Source organism: Aquarana catesbeiana, linkage group LG01 (assembly GCF_042186555.1).
Source record: "Aquarana catesbeiana isolate 2022-GZ linkage group LG01, ASM4218655v1, whole genome shotgun sequence".
In the NCBI taxonomy this organism is placed as follows: Eukaryota; Metazoa; Chordata; class Amphibia; order Anura; family Ranidae; genus Aquarana; species Aquarana catesbeiana.
The window spans coordinates 503,288,116-503,304,987 of record NC_133324.1 but is presented as its reverse complement, the minus strand read 5'-3'; the positions used below and the strand labels follow the sequence as shown (position 1 = coordinate 503,304,987).

The window sequence follows — 16,872 nt, the reverse complement described above, 5'->3', positions numbered from 1 at the left end:
GATTGGGACCACCCTCTCCCCACCGACAAGAACCTATGGCTAGAGTGGAAGGACTCACTAACAGCTCTATCCAACCTTAAAATTCCACGACCATGAGCTCCTCTGTCATCTGCTGACGTTCAGATGCAAAGACTTTGTGTGTTTTCGGATGCTTCTGTTAAAGCAATTGCTGCTGTAGCTTACCTGAAAACCATAGACACTAAAGGACAATGTCACATAGGGTTTGTAATGGGGAAAGCAAAACCTGCACCACTTCCCGAACACACAATACCCAGGCTGGAACTTTTGCAGTATTAGCTACAGAACTAGCTGAATTCATTGCAATCAGAGGCCCAGTGAAACTCATTCAGAGGGTCCAACTTTGGACAGAGGGTCTAACTTTGTAGGAGCAGTAAAAGAACTTCAAATTCATTCTAACTTGGATGTTCTTAGAGTAGAAAGATACTTGAGTGAACAAAACTGCACGTGGCTCTTCAACCCACCTCACTCTTCTCATATGGGAGGTGTTTGGGAGAGGATGATAGGCATGGCCCACAGAATTCTTGACTCTATCTTCCTACAAGTAGGAACTGCAAGGCTTACTCAGGAATGTTTAGTGACATTTATGGCAGCGGTTACAGCTATCATTAACGCCAGACATTTGACATCCATTTCAAGTGACTCAAGTGCCATGTTACTCACGCAAAAGACTAGTCTTGCCGGTGCTCCAGCTGGAGAGTTTTGTGAGAAGGACCTTTACAAACGTTAATGGAGACAAGTACAAACCCTTGCCAATACCTTCTGGAACCTGTGGAGGGAACAATATATATCTACTCTACAAGTAAGGATAAAGTGGCACACTGAAAAGCCTAATCTTAAACCTGGTGATGTTGTGCTCATGAAAGATTGCCAGGCACTAAGGAATATGTGGCCTTTAGGTTTGATCACCAAAGTACTGCCAAGCAAGGATAATCGTGTCTGTAAGGTCGAGGTCAAGATCTTTCAACAGAATGAGGTTAAAGTATTTTTGAGACCAGTGACTGAACTTATTCTGTTGCTTTCTACGGAGGACTCTGTTAGTGACATCACTTGATGTCAGGCGGGGAGTGTTCTGTCCACCAGATGTCTTGCAGATGTTTTATACTGGTTATTTGTACCTTATTTGTACCTGTGTTGTTAAATTTACATGCAAAATGTGTAATTTACTTAAGACAATCATATGTGGTGTGCAGGCTCCATCTAGCGTTCCTTTTTGGTATTGCTGCAGTTCTGTTTCTTTGTTTATTTGTATGTGTAACTAAGGAAGTTGTCAGCAAGCAGGGAATTCTGGGTAGAATCTTATCAGGAAGTGAAACAGCCACCATTTTGTGAGAAGACATTCAGCAAACAACACATCTATTTCTCTATCTATCGCCATCACCCCTTAGAGAACTTAAAAATTTCACCTGGCTTGTTCTAATAAAACTGAGATCATAGAAATATGGTATCTACAGTTATTGGGATGAGAAGGTTTATCTATCTGCTCCTTGAGACAGTACAAGTGCTGCCATACAAAGGCAGCATCAATGAACAGGCCTGCAGCCCCAGAGTCGATTAGAGCCTGTATCTTGATGGACGACTTAGCCGAAGAAAGGGTGACCGAAACCAGGGGCTTATCCTTCTGGATAACTGGGGACGAAACAACGCCACCTAAGGTCTGTCCATGACAGAACCTCAAGGTTCGGGCGTTCCCTGGACGGGTAGGAAAAAACTTCAAAAAGTGACCTGCCTGGCCACAATAAAGACACAATCTCTCCCTCCTCCTAAAGGCTCTCTCATCCGCAGAGAGACACGTGAAGCCTAAGTGCATTGGTTCATCTTCACTGACCGACTCGACACCAGGAGGCATGGGAGGTGAGGGAGGCACGGGTGGGACTGCAAAGCTCGGAGGCAAACGTACAGGAGGCTTCCACAAGCGTTCCTTAAATGAAAAGTCTTAATAAAATAAATATAATAAAAAAAAAAGAAATAAAAGTCTTTTTTCTGAGTCTGGAGTCAATGAGGATGGCAAACGTGATTAACCTCTCCAGCTCAGTGGGTATATATCGGGCTGCTATCTCATCCTTGATGGAATCCGAGAGACCATGAGAAAAAGCAGCCACGAGGGCCTCATTGTTCCAAGCAACCTCTGCTACCAGAGTACGGAATTCAATGGCATAGTCGGCAAAAGTTCTCATACTCTATTTGATGGACATGAGGCACTTGGCAGCAGAAGCGGAGCATGTGGGAGCGTTAAATACCCTTTTAAAGAAGGCCACAAAGTCAGGGTAACTCAAGACAACAGGTTTTTGCATCTCCCATAGAGGGTTTGCCCAGGCCAAGACTCAGAAAGCAAAGATATCACGAAACCTATTTTGCTTCTGTCCGTGGGAAACGCCTGGGGCAGCATCTCAAAGTAAATATCAACCTGGTTGAGAAACCCTCTGCATTGAACTGGATCGCCCCCAAATCGATAGGGAAGCGGAGCAGAACCAGACATACCTCTTATAGAGGTAATACTCGACGTGGGTGCCTGCACAGAGACTGGCTCAGCAGCAGGGACAGCCTGCAACTCAGGTTGTACTGGAGCAGCCACAGTGGGAGTTTCCAGGTGAGCCATGCGACAGTGTTTGTAACACCATGGCAAACTGATCCATGCGGTGATCTTGCTCATCCAATCTGGAAAAAATATTACCAACAAGTGGATTGACTGTATCTTCTGAATTCATGGCCTTCGCCTACTATCAGGAACCAGACCGAGACAGAAATATAGGTAGGTAAACAGAGTAAGCGTAATCAAAACAAGCCAGAGTTCAGTAACCGGATCGGGTAGTCAGCCAAGCAAATGTCAGAGAGCCAGAGATAAACGTAGAAGTACAGCAAGCAGGGTCAGGAGCCAGAAAGAACGTCAGCTGAGCAAGTCTTCAACAGGAACGCAGAAGAAAGTCTCCGTGATGTTGACAAAGGCGAAGGCAGAGATCAAGTGAGCTGGATGACTTTAAGTAGGCAGGACTGACGAGCAGAATCAACAACAGCTGGGTAACTGTGGAGAGAGATGGGAGCTGGCAATTAGCCAACAGCTGAGCGGCCGGCTCAGAGAAGGAAGGGCTGAGCCCAGCCCTAACATTGTTTTTTGTTAAGTTAGTATTCAAGCACCCCCTTGCGCTGTTTAGCGGTTTGTGGAGTGGGTCGGGATGGGTGTTTTCTTTTTGTTTTCTTTGTTTTAGTCTCTTTTATTTCAGACAGTCAGGTGACACTCAAAAACTCAAATGTTGTCATCCGGGGCCTTGCTGCTCAACCTTCTATATAGGTGGTGGGTCTGTGCGGCCTTCATACCAGCGGCTGTGCTGCTCTCTCTGGGTCTTAAAAAAACTGAATTCCCCACTAGTGTCCGGGGCCTTAATAATAAAATTAAATGCTCCCTGGTCTTTGAGTATCTTAAAAACATAAGTATATGTATCCTCCATATGCACATATACACATACACTTAAAAGACCCTGGGTGGGTTGCCATTTCCACGCGACCCACTTAGTATCTTGATCCCTCAATTTTGAGCACCTTGATGTTAAACTAGACCCGGAGGGACGGTACGTGCTGCTCCATGCATACATAGAAACTGTTGAAATGTTGGTAGTAGGTATATACTTGCCCCCACCCCGGCTGACTTTTCCCTGCTTCATGATATTATCCCCCTCTTGGCCCAATTCCCCACAGATAATGTCCTTCTGGCGGGGGATTTTAACATTTCTCCGAACCCCTCCCTGGATAGGCTGTCCCCAGACCCTACTACTAATTCGGCCCTCTTTCACTGGGCGCGGTGTTTGGGTTGGAGGATCTATAGCGGTGGAAGCACCCCTCAGAACGTATTTACACCTGTCACTCCCTATCCCATAACACATTATCTCGCATTGATCTCCTCTATGCCAGTGTCAGTGTGCTACCTAAAATTAAAGAAATTAGGGTGCTTCCCCGGGGTATATCCGACCATTCGCCACTGCTCTGCTGTATAAAAATGGTGACGCCCCTGGCGGATAGAATTTGGTGCTTTTCCAGGTTTTAGATAGCTAATCCCACTCTAGAGATTGAAATTGCTAAAATGATTAAACAATACTGGCTGCTGAACGCTGATACTACCTCACCGGTAATGACTGGGATGCCTTTAAGGCTTATATCAGAGGATGCCATTTCTTCTCTATAGCTAGGGAACGCAGAAATGATCAGATCACGCTGGAGGAAGCTGGAGCCAAAGCCCAATCCCTTGAATTTCGTTATGCCCTTACTGCTAACCCTATCACGGGCCAGGACATGAAGGTGGCTTATCGGGAGGTGTTGCTCCTGAGAGTGGCCAAGGTACATAAATGTCAACTGGTCCAAATGCAACAAATATTTGAACAGGGGTAAAAACAGGTAGGCTCCTGGCTTGGATTTCTAGGAACAGTCCCCGATCTCAACTATAGCTAGAATACAGAAGGATGACGGGGCTTTGATGGTAGATCCAGTAGGCATTAACACCTGTTTTGCTGATTATTACTCCAAACTGTATTCCTCCGAGGAGCGAGGAGGAGCTATAGCAAAGAGCTATCTGGGTTCCTTAATGAAGTATCATTTCCAGCTCTCACCCCTTCCGCAAGGGAGAGTTTAAATAGTCCGATCACACTGGAGGAGGTTCAGCAGGTGCTAGGCTCACTGCAACCGGGTAAGACTCCAGGTATAGATGGGTTTCCACCCGAATTTTATAAACAATACATGGAGGATGTGGCACCTAGATTGCACTATATGCTTACAAAAACGCTCAAGGAGGGTGCCCTCCCCCCATTCATGGCACAAGCCATCATAGTGGTGGTACCTAAGCCAGGGAAGGACCCCCAACTGTGCTCGTCTTATAGGCCTATCTCCCTCCTTAATTTAGATGCTAAAGTATTGACTAAGATTCTCGCTAAGCATCTTAATGAAGTGATACTTACTTTAATTCACGAAGATCAATCGGGCTTCATGCCGGGCAAGGGAACAGATATTAATCTTCGGAGACTGTGTGCGGTCTTGGCCTCTGGGGTTGGAGACAACAGGAATGCGGTGGTGGCCTCCCTGGATGCGGAAAAAGCTTTCGATTCGGTGGAATGGAAATATCTATGGGAGGTCCTCCGCAGGTTTGGATTCTTCATTTCCTGGGTCGAGGCTGTGTACAGATCTCCGACATCCAGGGTACGTGCTGGAACAGTTCTATCTCCACCCTTCCCCCTGGGTAGGGGAACGAGACAGGGTTGTCCTCATTCACCAGGGGTTTTTGCGCTAGCAATAAAACCCATGGCTATCCTTCTACACTCTGCTTCCCAGGTCCAGGGTATAGTCATAGGCCCCCTCCACGAGAAGGTGTCACTATACGCTAACGATACCTTGCTGTATCTCAGAGATGACGGGGTCTCCCTTCAAACGGCACTTTCGGTGATAGATCGGTGCGGGCGATATTCGGGAATATGCAAAAACTGGGGGAAAACTATCCTGTTTCCGCTCCACGCAGAAACTGACCTCCAGCTGTCGGATGCGCAGCTCCAGCAGGTATCCCAGTTCAGATACTTGGGGGTGGAGATACATAGGGACCTACGCCAATATATCGCCCTCAATCTGAATCCGGTTGTCTCTCAACTGTCCCATCGCTGAACGACCTGGAAGTCTTGCCCCCTCACTCCAGTGGGATGGCTTAATTTGATTAAGATATCAGTCCTGCCTAAATTTATCTATCTCTTTAGACAGATTCCTGTTCCCATACCCATCTCCATATTTAACAAACTAGACAATATCATTATCTCCTTCATCTGGAATGGGAGGGTTCCTAGGATAGCGAAAACGACCCTGCAATTACCTGTCACACTAGGTGGTCTAGCACTACCCTGTTTTCTAAAATACTATTGGGCTGCGGTCCTGGTGACAGTTAAATGGTGGTTGGCAGAGGAGCCGGCCAATAATGCATCCACTGTAGAGGCGGCGCTGCTAGGCTCCTATTCGGAGTTGAGAAACCTCATACATAGGGGCCTCTAATCCAATCCAAATGTGACCCCTTCCATGAGGACAACCCTTAGAGTGTGGGATGTTGTTAGTTTGAAAATTGGGAAGCCGAACACATGGTCCTCTGCAGCCCCGCTATGGGGTAACCCATGACTGCCCCATTTTCACTCTATTACAAACCCGGTTGTGTGGGCCAGACATGGGATCACAACTTTAGGGGACATAGTGACCCGAGGACAATTGACATGCTTTGATATTCTTAAGAGAGACAGAGGCCTCCCACACCAAATGTTTTTTAGGTATCCCCAAGTGCGTCATGTATTCCGTTCCCAATTCCCCAATGCGGTCATCCTACAGATGTCTGACCTGGAGACAAAGCTCCGGTCCTCTGAAAGCAGAACGCTTTCGACTCTCTATAATATGTTTACTGCTCTGGACACGTCCAAGGTTTCCCAACTGTTTACGTGCTGGCAACGCAACATTCCTGAATTGACTGATGATGACTGGGGAGGAGGGGATCCAACAATTTCTAACTTTGACGATTTTGTCAAGGGATAGATTTACCCAACTGAAATTTTTACATCGCACCTACTACTCTCCAGTACGCTTAGAATCTACCCTGACAGATCAGCAGCATGCCTCAAATGCGGTTTGGACAACGCGCTGACTTCTTCCATATAGTTTGGTCCTGCCCAAAGGTGGAGGGTTTCTGGAGGGTGGTCCTGGACGATATTAACTCCATAGGGAAGCTAAAGGTCCCGAACAGTCCTATCCCTCTTCTCTTAGGCATCTGCAATTTCCTTGAAGGCCCCCAAAGGAAAAAATTGTTTGTCTTCGATACATCATTTACGCTAGGAAAGCAGTCCTCCTTCAATGGAACCAAGCTCAACCCCCCACTAAACAACTCTGGCTTTCCCTGGTAAATGCAGCCCTAACTCTCTACAAACTAACATATCTAGGAAGGAACTGCCCAAAGAAATTCGATAAAATATGGGCGGCCTGGGTGAAAGCGAGGAACTTGACCCTTGAGTAGGGACCGGAGGTCTTACCCCCATATCTAACCCCTCTACGCCTAATTACTCCCCCCCCCCAGTTCTCATCTAGCCCAGGCCTGACTATCAATGAGATATGCCATGAATAGTCATATGGGCCCTGCCCATCCCCCCCCCACTCGATGTTCTTGATCCACTAATTAGCTGCTACAGTCACTGGTTGTAACCTTATTATATATCACAGGCACTATACTTACCTTGCTCGGTATTGTTTATACTATTACTGTATGACTACTCTCTGATTGTATTTGTACCTTGATTTATTCTTTGTTTGTTAAAATTAAATAAACTTTATGTTAAAAAATAAAAAAATCTGTCCAAGCAAGAGTCTAGTAGACATCCCGGGTATGATAAAGTTTGAAACACAAAGTCATAAATTATAATATAATAAATAACTATAAAAAAATAATAATATAATAATAGTAATAATAATAATAAAATGAATTTCCCCACAAATCACTATCGCTCAATTCTGCAAGTGTTCTAATTTACTATCGCTGTTTTCTAGCTGGTCTAAAACCACTTTTGAAGTAAGGAGACACTTTTTGGATGCCGTGGACATTCTCAAGTTTCCAGGCAGAAAGAACAGTATATATAATATAAAAGTGCATGCAGGGCACTGGACAAAGCACCAGGGACAAAAGGGAGGTGAAATGATTTGATACAGTACACTGTAATCTGTAAGATTACATTACTGTATGTGTGATTTTTTTTTGTACTTTTTGAATTTGCCGCCGGGCTCCGCCCCCATGCGTCGTGATGCTTGCAGGGAACAGAGCCCGGAACACAGAGCAACGGGCGGAGAACACAGTGGGGGGACATAGCAGGATCCTGGTGACAAGGTAGGTACGCTGTACCGGGATTCTGCAATGCAATCCTGAGTGTGGTTCGGGGTTACCGCTAATGGTACCGAAACGTAACCCCGAGCCACACTCGGGAATACCACCAGGAGGATTAAAGGTGGAAAAATTTCTGAAATGTATTTATCTTTGTGTCATTTTTTTTTACATCACAGAAACCTGACATTTTAACAGGGGTGTGTAGACTTTTTATATCCACTGTAGATGTGCTCTTAATTGCTTTAAACTTCATGTCTGGGAAAGGGATTGCTCCTTGGAGCATGGAATCTTAGACTGGGATGAATGTGTGGACAATCTAAAGAAAATGTATAAAGTCTCTTAACATCAGAGAAACAGCTCTTAGGTCTCATGTACACTGCTGCTGCTAAACGGATGTTTAGGAGCAGTTGGGCATTTTTTTCAACTGCTCCTGAACTCTCCTCTGTTATCTTATCAGTGCATGTACACAGGGTCGTTTATAGTCGTTTCTAGGCAGTTAAGTTTAGAGGCTTTTTTTGGAACCCAAAAAAATGGGTTCAAACGCCGAGTTTAGAAGCATTTCAAGTGCCAAACGCTTCTAAATGTGGTAACTCGCATTTATACGTGTTTCACTCACAGGCGTTTTTCATTTTTTGCTAAACGCGGCATGTAAACGTGGCAAAACGAACATTTAAATGTGGGTTACTATCTGTCAAGTTAAATCATTCAAGAGAGGTTGAAAAAACGTCCCGTGTACATAAAGCCTTAAAATCCTTACAATAGTGGATAGTATCGAACCCCGGTTAAAATTCACTCTATCTTCCCCATAGTGTCTCTCTTATGTTATAGGGGATGTCTTTCCTCTGCTACATTTCTCCATCTTTTCTGGGAATGCTCTCATGTGACTCACGTTATCAGTATCAATGTTCATAATTTAGCATTGATAATTGTACACGGTTATAGACTGGACTATCTTGGTCATGTGTTACAATTCTTGACAAATTTCTGTACTAAGATGTTATAATGATATTTCAAAGTGCTAATTTTTATGTACCGCCTTTTACAACTTTCTAATAAAAAAGTTTGTAAACATAAACTTCATGTCTGACATGGTTCATTTACCAGACAATTGAAACTCTTTAAAGACATGCTCATGCAGAATTTGTGGTTTTTTGCTGACATATACATTGATCGGCACCTGCATTATTATTTGTTGTGCAGAGGAGTGAGGGAATTCTAAAAGAGTGTCTACCACACTCTTTATGAATCTCCCGGGCTGATTGTTATTCTAGGTCCAACCTGTTGGCAGGTTGGACCTAGAATAACAATCAGTACCATAGGCCTAGGGGCCTATGGTACTATAATTCATAATTCAAAACTGGCTGTAGTGCTTAACAAGGTCCCACATGAGATGAGGCATGGGGGTGTTTTTCACACTAACCAGTCAGTCTAACACATTCCCCTGCTTAGCCAGAAGCATTTTCAAAGTACATAGTAATAGATAACCTGCTTTTGGCAGGTTGTAGGTTTGCATGCACCACTATCTATATGGATCCCTGCAGCCAGGTGTCCCACTTCAAGGAGACAAGCAGTCCAATGCACCTCCTATGAACTATTAGGGTGTGTGTTTTTTTGAAAAGGGCAGGTCATCCAGCTCAATGCTGGAGAATTAAAGTTAAGCGCTTAACAGTTTTTAGGGCATGTTTCTTATATTCAGCTACTATTCCCTTTCCGCAGCTCCCCTAGTGTTATTAACAGCAATTACTGGCTGTCAAAATGAAAGCTGGGAATTGCAATGTGTTACAAAGCAGGAATGGCTGTAAAATGACATTTGATAGTCTGAATTTGTAAATCTGTATATCAAATACAGTAGTTTAAATATAAAAAAAGAATGCATATAAAACTATAATATTCACATAAAAATCTAAATAATTTTACAATAATACCTTAAACTTATTGAATATATACTCCTAGTTTTCCTTTGTTTGCTTTTAAGTTTATATCCTAGAAAATTTAAAAGGAAACTGCAGCATTATAGCAATGAATTAATGTTAAGACTATACTAGAATGGCTTATATTCTGTATACATCATGTCTTGAAATACATGTAATATAGGTATTTTTTCTAAACGTATGTAACAGTGCCCAACTATAAAAGTGGGTAATAATTTGCATTATTCCATATACCAATAACCAAGCCGGAAAGTGGCGGAACGGAGTTCCACCATCTCTGGCGCTGGCCTCGTGCTTTCCGCTCGCTACTGTCAATTCTAAACACAGAAGCCAGGCTTCTATATTTAGAAGTGACAGCACCCCTGTCCGGGCCATTGTGCTGGACCCTCCCTGGGCGCACCTTGTGTACTAGCCTGGGAGGAAGGGCATCTCCTGCCCTGCATTGAGCTGTGCTGTATCTGAGTACTGTGTTGGGGGGGGCGGGTGAGAAATTAAAAGCATTTAGTGTAGTATTTGTACAGGAAGAGGGATGGGAGGGGGAAGACAATCCTCTCAAGGATGGGGATTGGGGGGTGGAACTCTGCACCCTGTATATAGCACCCTCCAGAACTCTGCACCTAACACTCTCCACAACTCTGCATCCTGTACCTAGCACCCCCTGAACTCTGCACAATGCACATTACAGCCTCAAGAACTCTGCACCCTGTACGTTGCACCCTCCAGATCTTTGCACCCTGTACCTAGCACCCTCCAGAACTCTGCACCCTGTACGGCACAGTGGTGTAGTGGATAGCACTTTTACCTAGCAGTAAGAAGGGTTGCTGGTTCGAATCCCAACCACGACACTACCTGCCTGGAGTTTGCATGTTCTCCCTGTGCCTGCGTGGGTTTACTCTGGGTACTCTGGTTTCCCCCCACACTCCAAAGACATGCTGGTAGGTTAATTGGATCCTGTCTAAATTCTCCCTAGTATGTATGAATATGAGTTAGGGACCTTAGAGTGTAAGCTCCTTGAAGGTAGAGACCGAATGTACAATGTATATGTAAAGCGCTGCGTAAATTGACGGCGCTATATAAGTACCTGAAATAAATAAATACCTAGCACCCTCCAGAACTCTGCATCCTCCTAAACCCTGCACCCTGTACCTAGCACCCTCCTGGACCCTGCAGTTAGTACCCTCCTGAATTCTGCACCCTGTACCTAGCATCCTCCTGAACTGTGCACCCTGTACCTAGCACCTTCTTGAACTCTGCACCCTGTACCTGGCATCCTCCTGAACTCTGCACCCTGTAGCTAGCACCCTCCGGAACTCTGCATCTTGTACCTAGCACCCTCCTAAACTCTGCATCCTGTACATAGCACCCTCCTGAACTCTGCGCCCTGTACCTAGCACCCTCCTGAACTCTGCACCCTGTACCTAGCAGCCTCCCGAACTCTGCATACTGTACCTAGCACTCTCCTGAACTCTGCACCCTGTACCTAGCACCTTCCTGGTATTTAATGTCCCTTTAGGACTCTCCCACCCCCGAATGCTGCAGCATGCTCAACCCCCACTCCTCTACCATGCGGAAAGGTGGGAGGGGTGTGGTTGAGTTCCTGCACCTATTCTCTGAGAAAAAAAGCCCTGCCAATAACAACTGACCTTATACCATAACATTCAGATTTAATATGTGAACTTAAACCTTATCCTGCAGCAGTATATTCTGTCTGGTAGTTGATAGATTCTTTAAGTGTGTGTTTTTGGCATCATATTGGCTCTGTTTAGCTCTGTCATCCTGTACAGTGATGTAAATACCTTAATTTGCAACATCTCCTTTTCTTCCATGAACAACGCGAGTGTGGCTTTTGACCTGTCCAGTTCCTTGTCTGCGAGCCCAAGTTTGCCTCTTAGGAAAGCATTATCCTCCTTGTAACGTTGGATTTCTGACTTTAGAGTGCTGGGGTCTTCATTCAGAAATGTACCAGAGGTTATCTGTATTAACATCAGACACGTGATTTTTGAGTATATTACACTCCCACACCTATTATCTAAAATGTTACACTCTTATCAGTCTGCATTTTCAGTTGGTTTTGGCTGTGTCTTGATCTCACAGAAAACGTTCCAGTACCTTGGAACTGTTTTTAACGAGCCTACAAAATAGCTCACTGGAGGGAGTGGTCACCCGACTGGGCACCAAAAACAGGTAATGGGATTCCCACATTCCTGTTATCAAATACCACCTTTAACACAATCCAAATTATCAATCCCATTTTCAGTTTTTAATATGTTGTGATATTTTCTTAATTAAACCTGTCTCAAACCTGGGCAAATTAAAGTAGAATTCCAGGCTAAGCCTAACTAGGCTAAATACTGTGCCCTCCCCTCCTAACACCTACACTGACTAACCTGTGTAAAAAAGATGTATATACCTACCTATTCTCAGTCTGCTCCGGTCACATGATCTCCCCTGTTTCAAGCAGTGGTGGCTGCAGGGGAGAGGAGGGAGGGCCAACAACGGATGGGCAATTACAAGCGGACCTTCAGTCATTTTTTCAACTTTCCATATATTAAATGTTCTGCCCTTTTTGTTTTAACTTTGTATAGTAAAACATTACTTTTCTGCCAGTAAATACCTTATACAACGCACTTCCTGTTTCTTGTCTGGTTTAAAGCCTAGGCTTATGACATCATGCACAGCTCTTTCTCTCTCACTCTTGTGAGAGTTTGCAGGGAAGGGAGGGGGGATGAGTCATAAGAGGTAAAAGAGAGCTGCAGGGCCGCAGAGCTGGAGGTGTGTGTCTGTGTAAATCCAGGAAGTGAACAGGCAGCAGCTTCAGCTACCCACAGTTAAAATGGTTGCAGCCAGACTTAGTGGAGGGAGATTTCTGCAGAATATTTGGCAAGTAGAGAATCACAGTATATATAAAATAATATGCAAAGTGGTTGGAGGGAAGCTTCAGAATGGCAAAGATGTTTTTATTACAAATTATGTGAGCAGACTACAGTTCCTCCTAAAGCCTAAGGGCGATGTCACCACTCCCAGGCATTCCCGGCCATTGTAGAGCACTCTCTCCTCTCCCCTACAGCCTCTGTTGGCTGACACAGGGGGAATCACGTGACCAGACCAGAGCAGGCTGATAATGGGTAAGTATATACATCATTCATACACAGGTTAGTAAGCATAGGTGATAGGATAGAGGAGGAAGCCTTTTTCTTGTTCAAATATTTTATTGAGAAATAAGAAAAGGGTTCCAGTTCAGAGGTACAGGTCATGGTACAAAAGGTACAAATACACAGCAAATTCAACTCAACATGGATTGAATATGGGGATAGTCATGTGTAGATAAAAAGTTGCATAACAAGTGATGTGGGAGGATAATCCTCTGAAAAGACATGTAGAAGTAGGCTGAGACACTGTGTATAGTCAACATGATAACAAAAAGCGGGGGGGGGAGGGATGGGAAGGGAAGGGATATATAGGCAAGGGCCCTCTTTTTTATGTACAGGATGAAATAAAGGTATGGTGTAATCAAAGCCATGTGGCGCTCCCACAAGGGGGGTACCAAAGAGCCCAAGAGTACTGGGAGACTGCAGATAGTGGTGAGCAGAAAGGGCAGGCCAGGGGGAAAGCCCAATGGGGAGGTGGAAGCATTTTTAAGACTAGTTAGGTTTAGTCTGAGTTCTACATTAAAGGAGAAGTATGGTCAAAGCTCTTTTAGCTATACTTCTCCTGTGGGTCACTTAGGTCTGCACTTCTGTGTCCCAGACTCAGCTGACATCATAGAGCTGGTCCAAGCTCTGCAGGGGTCCCGACAATGTCAGGATCTGTCCAGATGCCTGCCTGCAGCTGGCTTAGCCTCTCAGCAAACTGCTGAGGTGTCTGAACCAGCCACTCTCACCCCCTCCACAGCCTGGTGGGGCAGAATGGAGAGAGGTAACTGACAGTCACCGCTCTCTGCTCAGTGAAGACCAAGAACTGAGCAATCAGCAGTGATGTGATTGTTCATTTTTGGCATTAGAGCAGGCAGGGAACAGCTGCAGCATCGGATCAATGCTGCTGCTATTTAGGCGAGTATAAATGTTTTGTTTTTCCTCAATCCCACACTTCTCTTTTAAGCTCCTACGAAAACATGCATTAGCAGATGTTGCCTTCAGTGAAAACGACACTGCTCTATAGACAGCTGGATTTATATGCAAATATCCACATCTGTACTGGGCAAGAGAGATGATGGCGGCAAGTTTTTGAATTTTTTGCAGGAAAAGTCAAGATTTGTATATAGCATAGGTTCTTTAGATGGATCCACTGGGACCAAATGATTTCAGGATCCACACATTCTGTGTGGCTACCATACCACCCATCCCAAACAGAAAAAACATCTTGTACAAATAACTGAAGCCTTGCAAGACTTATTTGTGGAACAGGAGTTATAGGTGGCTGCTGCTGAACTGAACTTGTCTTCTGATGTCTCATTGGAAGGCTAGCAGTGAGATTTTGTTAGCCAGAGATTCTGATTCTGTTCTTGATAAACTCATTTCACTCTTAATACTGCTGCTATAGGAATCATTCACTTGCTCTAAAATGAGCGGAGAATCCAACAGGAAGAGTGAGACCTTCCATAATAGCCAGAGAGAGAAGCAAGCTAGGTACACAGGTGCAGAGCTCTAGCCACAGATGTCCTTTAGATATATAAAATATAAACAAAGAACTGTATGGATTTACAGTATTTCCTGTATCAGCAACAAGAATGCTGAAAACTGAGATACAAAATAATTTCTCTTTATTAAAAGAGCCAGCATGAACAAATTCTATTCTAACATGTTTCACGCAAAGGCAAAGCACTTTACCAAATTCCTTCTTTCTTTTGAGAAAGCACTGTGCCTAGTGCAAAGCATGTTGGAACAGAATTTGTTCCTGCTAGCTTGTTCAATAAATTGAGATTATTTTGCACTTCCATGTGCAGAATTCCTGTTGCTGATACAAATGATTGCTTCAGTGGAGATGAGCCGAGCCAACACCTTAGTGCAGAGCCCGATCTCTCCTGTAGCAGCGTGCAAAATATTGAAGTTATTATACCTCATTTAATTCCTGTGTGCTTGCAGAGGATGAGTCACCAGTGCTTAAAGGTACATTCAGGGGAGTTGTGTCCCTTTCATCCCTTGACTTTTCTCTTGGTGAATTCCTCCAGGACAACACACACATCTCCAGAGAAGAAATTACCTCGTGTAACTGAAGGAAGACATCATTTTGGTATCCTGAGAGAGAAAAAGGAGGATTAGGTTCACAAGAATAGAAGTGTATAATATGTCTAAAAATATATGGGCAACATTATGTTCACGTGTTATAAAAAGTACAGTGAGCAAGTGAACTTGCCATTTTAAAAATATTAATATAAACATCCTATCAAAGAACAGGTATTTTGATTGGATGCAATCGTTGTTCGGAACTCAATTTCTCACCTGCAACAGGACTTGGGGCCAACAGGCCACTCACAGTTTGAATTTTGGCTAAATCGGCAATGGCAACGGCTGGATTGGTTGAGTGTGCATGACTTGTCTTGACTCTGAGAAGTACCGCAAACTGAATGGCAGTTAGTACTTGGGCATCCATACCTGGCCACTATTATAGTTTATGCTGTCTTTGCTTTGTTTCTACAATTCCTTGGTGAGTCAGAGGTTCAAGTTATATAAGACGCTTTCTCAAGGTCTTTTGTACTAGTAAGCAATGACATCCACTGGCAACCTATTGACTAAGGACAGTTCATTGCCCAAATATACACAAATGCCTAGTGCCAAAAATACCATTTATTGAAAGCACAAAACAGTATTATACTCACAAAAGTAGAAATAAAATCAAGTTTGTCATGTACAACGCTCCAACAGTTTTTTTTGTGGGTGGCATTTAGGGGCACTGATGAGAGGGTTAAGATTGTCCCCGCCCAGCTGCCCATTGGGTGGGGTGTGTCCTCAGTGTGTGGACTCTCAAATAGTGGCTCACTGTTTGGTGGGAGTTAGCTCTGAGGAAGGGGGTCTGTCCCCCGAATAGACTCACCCGCCTCACCAGTTGGAGCATTGTACATGACAAGCTTGATTTTATTTCTACTTTTGTGAGTAAAACACTTTTATGTGATTTCAATAAATGGTATTTTTGGTAATGCACTAAGCATTTGCGCCCTCTTGTCTATATTTTTGCAGTGTTTGGAAGGACTGCCCAGTCCAAGGAGGGCTGTTTTGTTAAAACAATTGCCCACCAAAGTTCTGTTGTTTGGGGAAGTGCTGGGATTGAGCGCTGGATGGTGTTTTTGGTTTGTCAAAGGACAGTTTAAGTCTAAAATTGTACAAGACTCAAACTATTTTTTAAAGTTTTCCCATTAACTTTGTAGAATGTCCTGTAATTGTACTTGTTACTGGGTACTCAAGACAAGCTCGCTCCCACCAAGAAAAAAAGCTTTCTAATATGTTGGAGGAGGGGGAAGAGAGGCAGATTAGAGGTACTTTCACTTTTAGATGAAGGTCCGCTTTGACACCTTTATCCTGTGTAGTAGGAGCTGCAGTTAAGGCTAACCCTGACAACCCAATTTGTATGGTATTGTGTAGCTAAAATTGAGTACCCTTGCTGGCTACATGGCTACATGCATTTTTGTTCGCCCTAGTCAATTTTTGGTAAGCAGTGTGTGGGTAAAGCAATATAATCAATCTGCAAGGTAAACTGTCAACCCCACAGGTATGTTATTTTTTATTTTGCCCAAACACATGCTAGGTCTTTTTCTTCTGCTCCCTAAGTTCTGGATGCAAAAACATTTTTTTTCTACCTGGCCTGTAAGGCACTGTGAAAGGACAGCACCAAGGAACTAGTCTGAAGCATCTGAAATAACAATAAAAGATGTTTAACCTTTTCAAAGCTGTGCTGGGTGGCCTCTGACCAGACCATGTTTCAATTTCCACTTAGTAATGCTCTCAGCAGCTCCACAACTGAGGTATAATAATTTTGGAATACCATGAAGTAAGACTTTAAAAAGCCAGTCAGACTGAGCAGGTGCTTGTATCATAGCTTTCATTTGCTCATTATCAT

At 44.0% G+C, this 16,872-nt stretch overlaps 1 protein-coding gene across 5 annotated transcripts in view; it reads right to left on the bottom strand.

Moving 5' to 3' along the window:
- Positions 1-16,872, bottom strand: part of USHBP1 (USH1 protein network component harmonin binding protein 1) — a 227,914-nt gene that overhangs the window by 140,751 nt on the left and 70,291 nt on the right. For all 5 annotated transcript variants that reach the window (XM_073593094.1, XM_073593111.1, XM_073593120.1 and 2 more), the window contains 2 exons: positions 14,878-15,056; positions 11,619-11,795 (listed from right to left, as the gene is read on the bottom strand). In XM_073593094.1, coding sequence (XP_073449195.1) covers positions 11,619-11,795; positions 14,878-15,056 — 356 coding nt within the window. The remainder of the gene's footprint in view (positions 1-11,618; positions 11,796-14,877; positions 15,057-16,872) is intronic.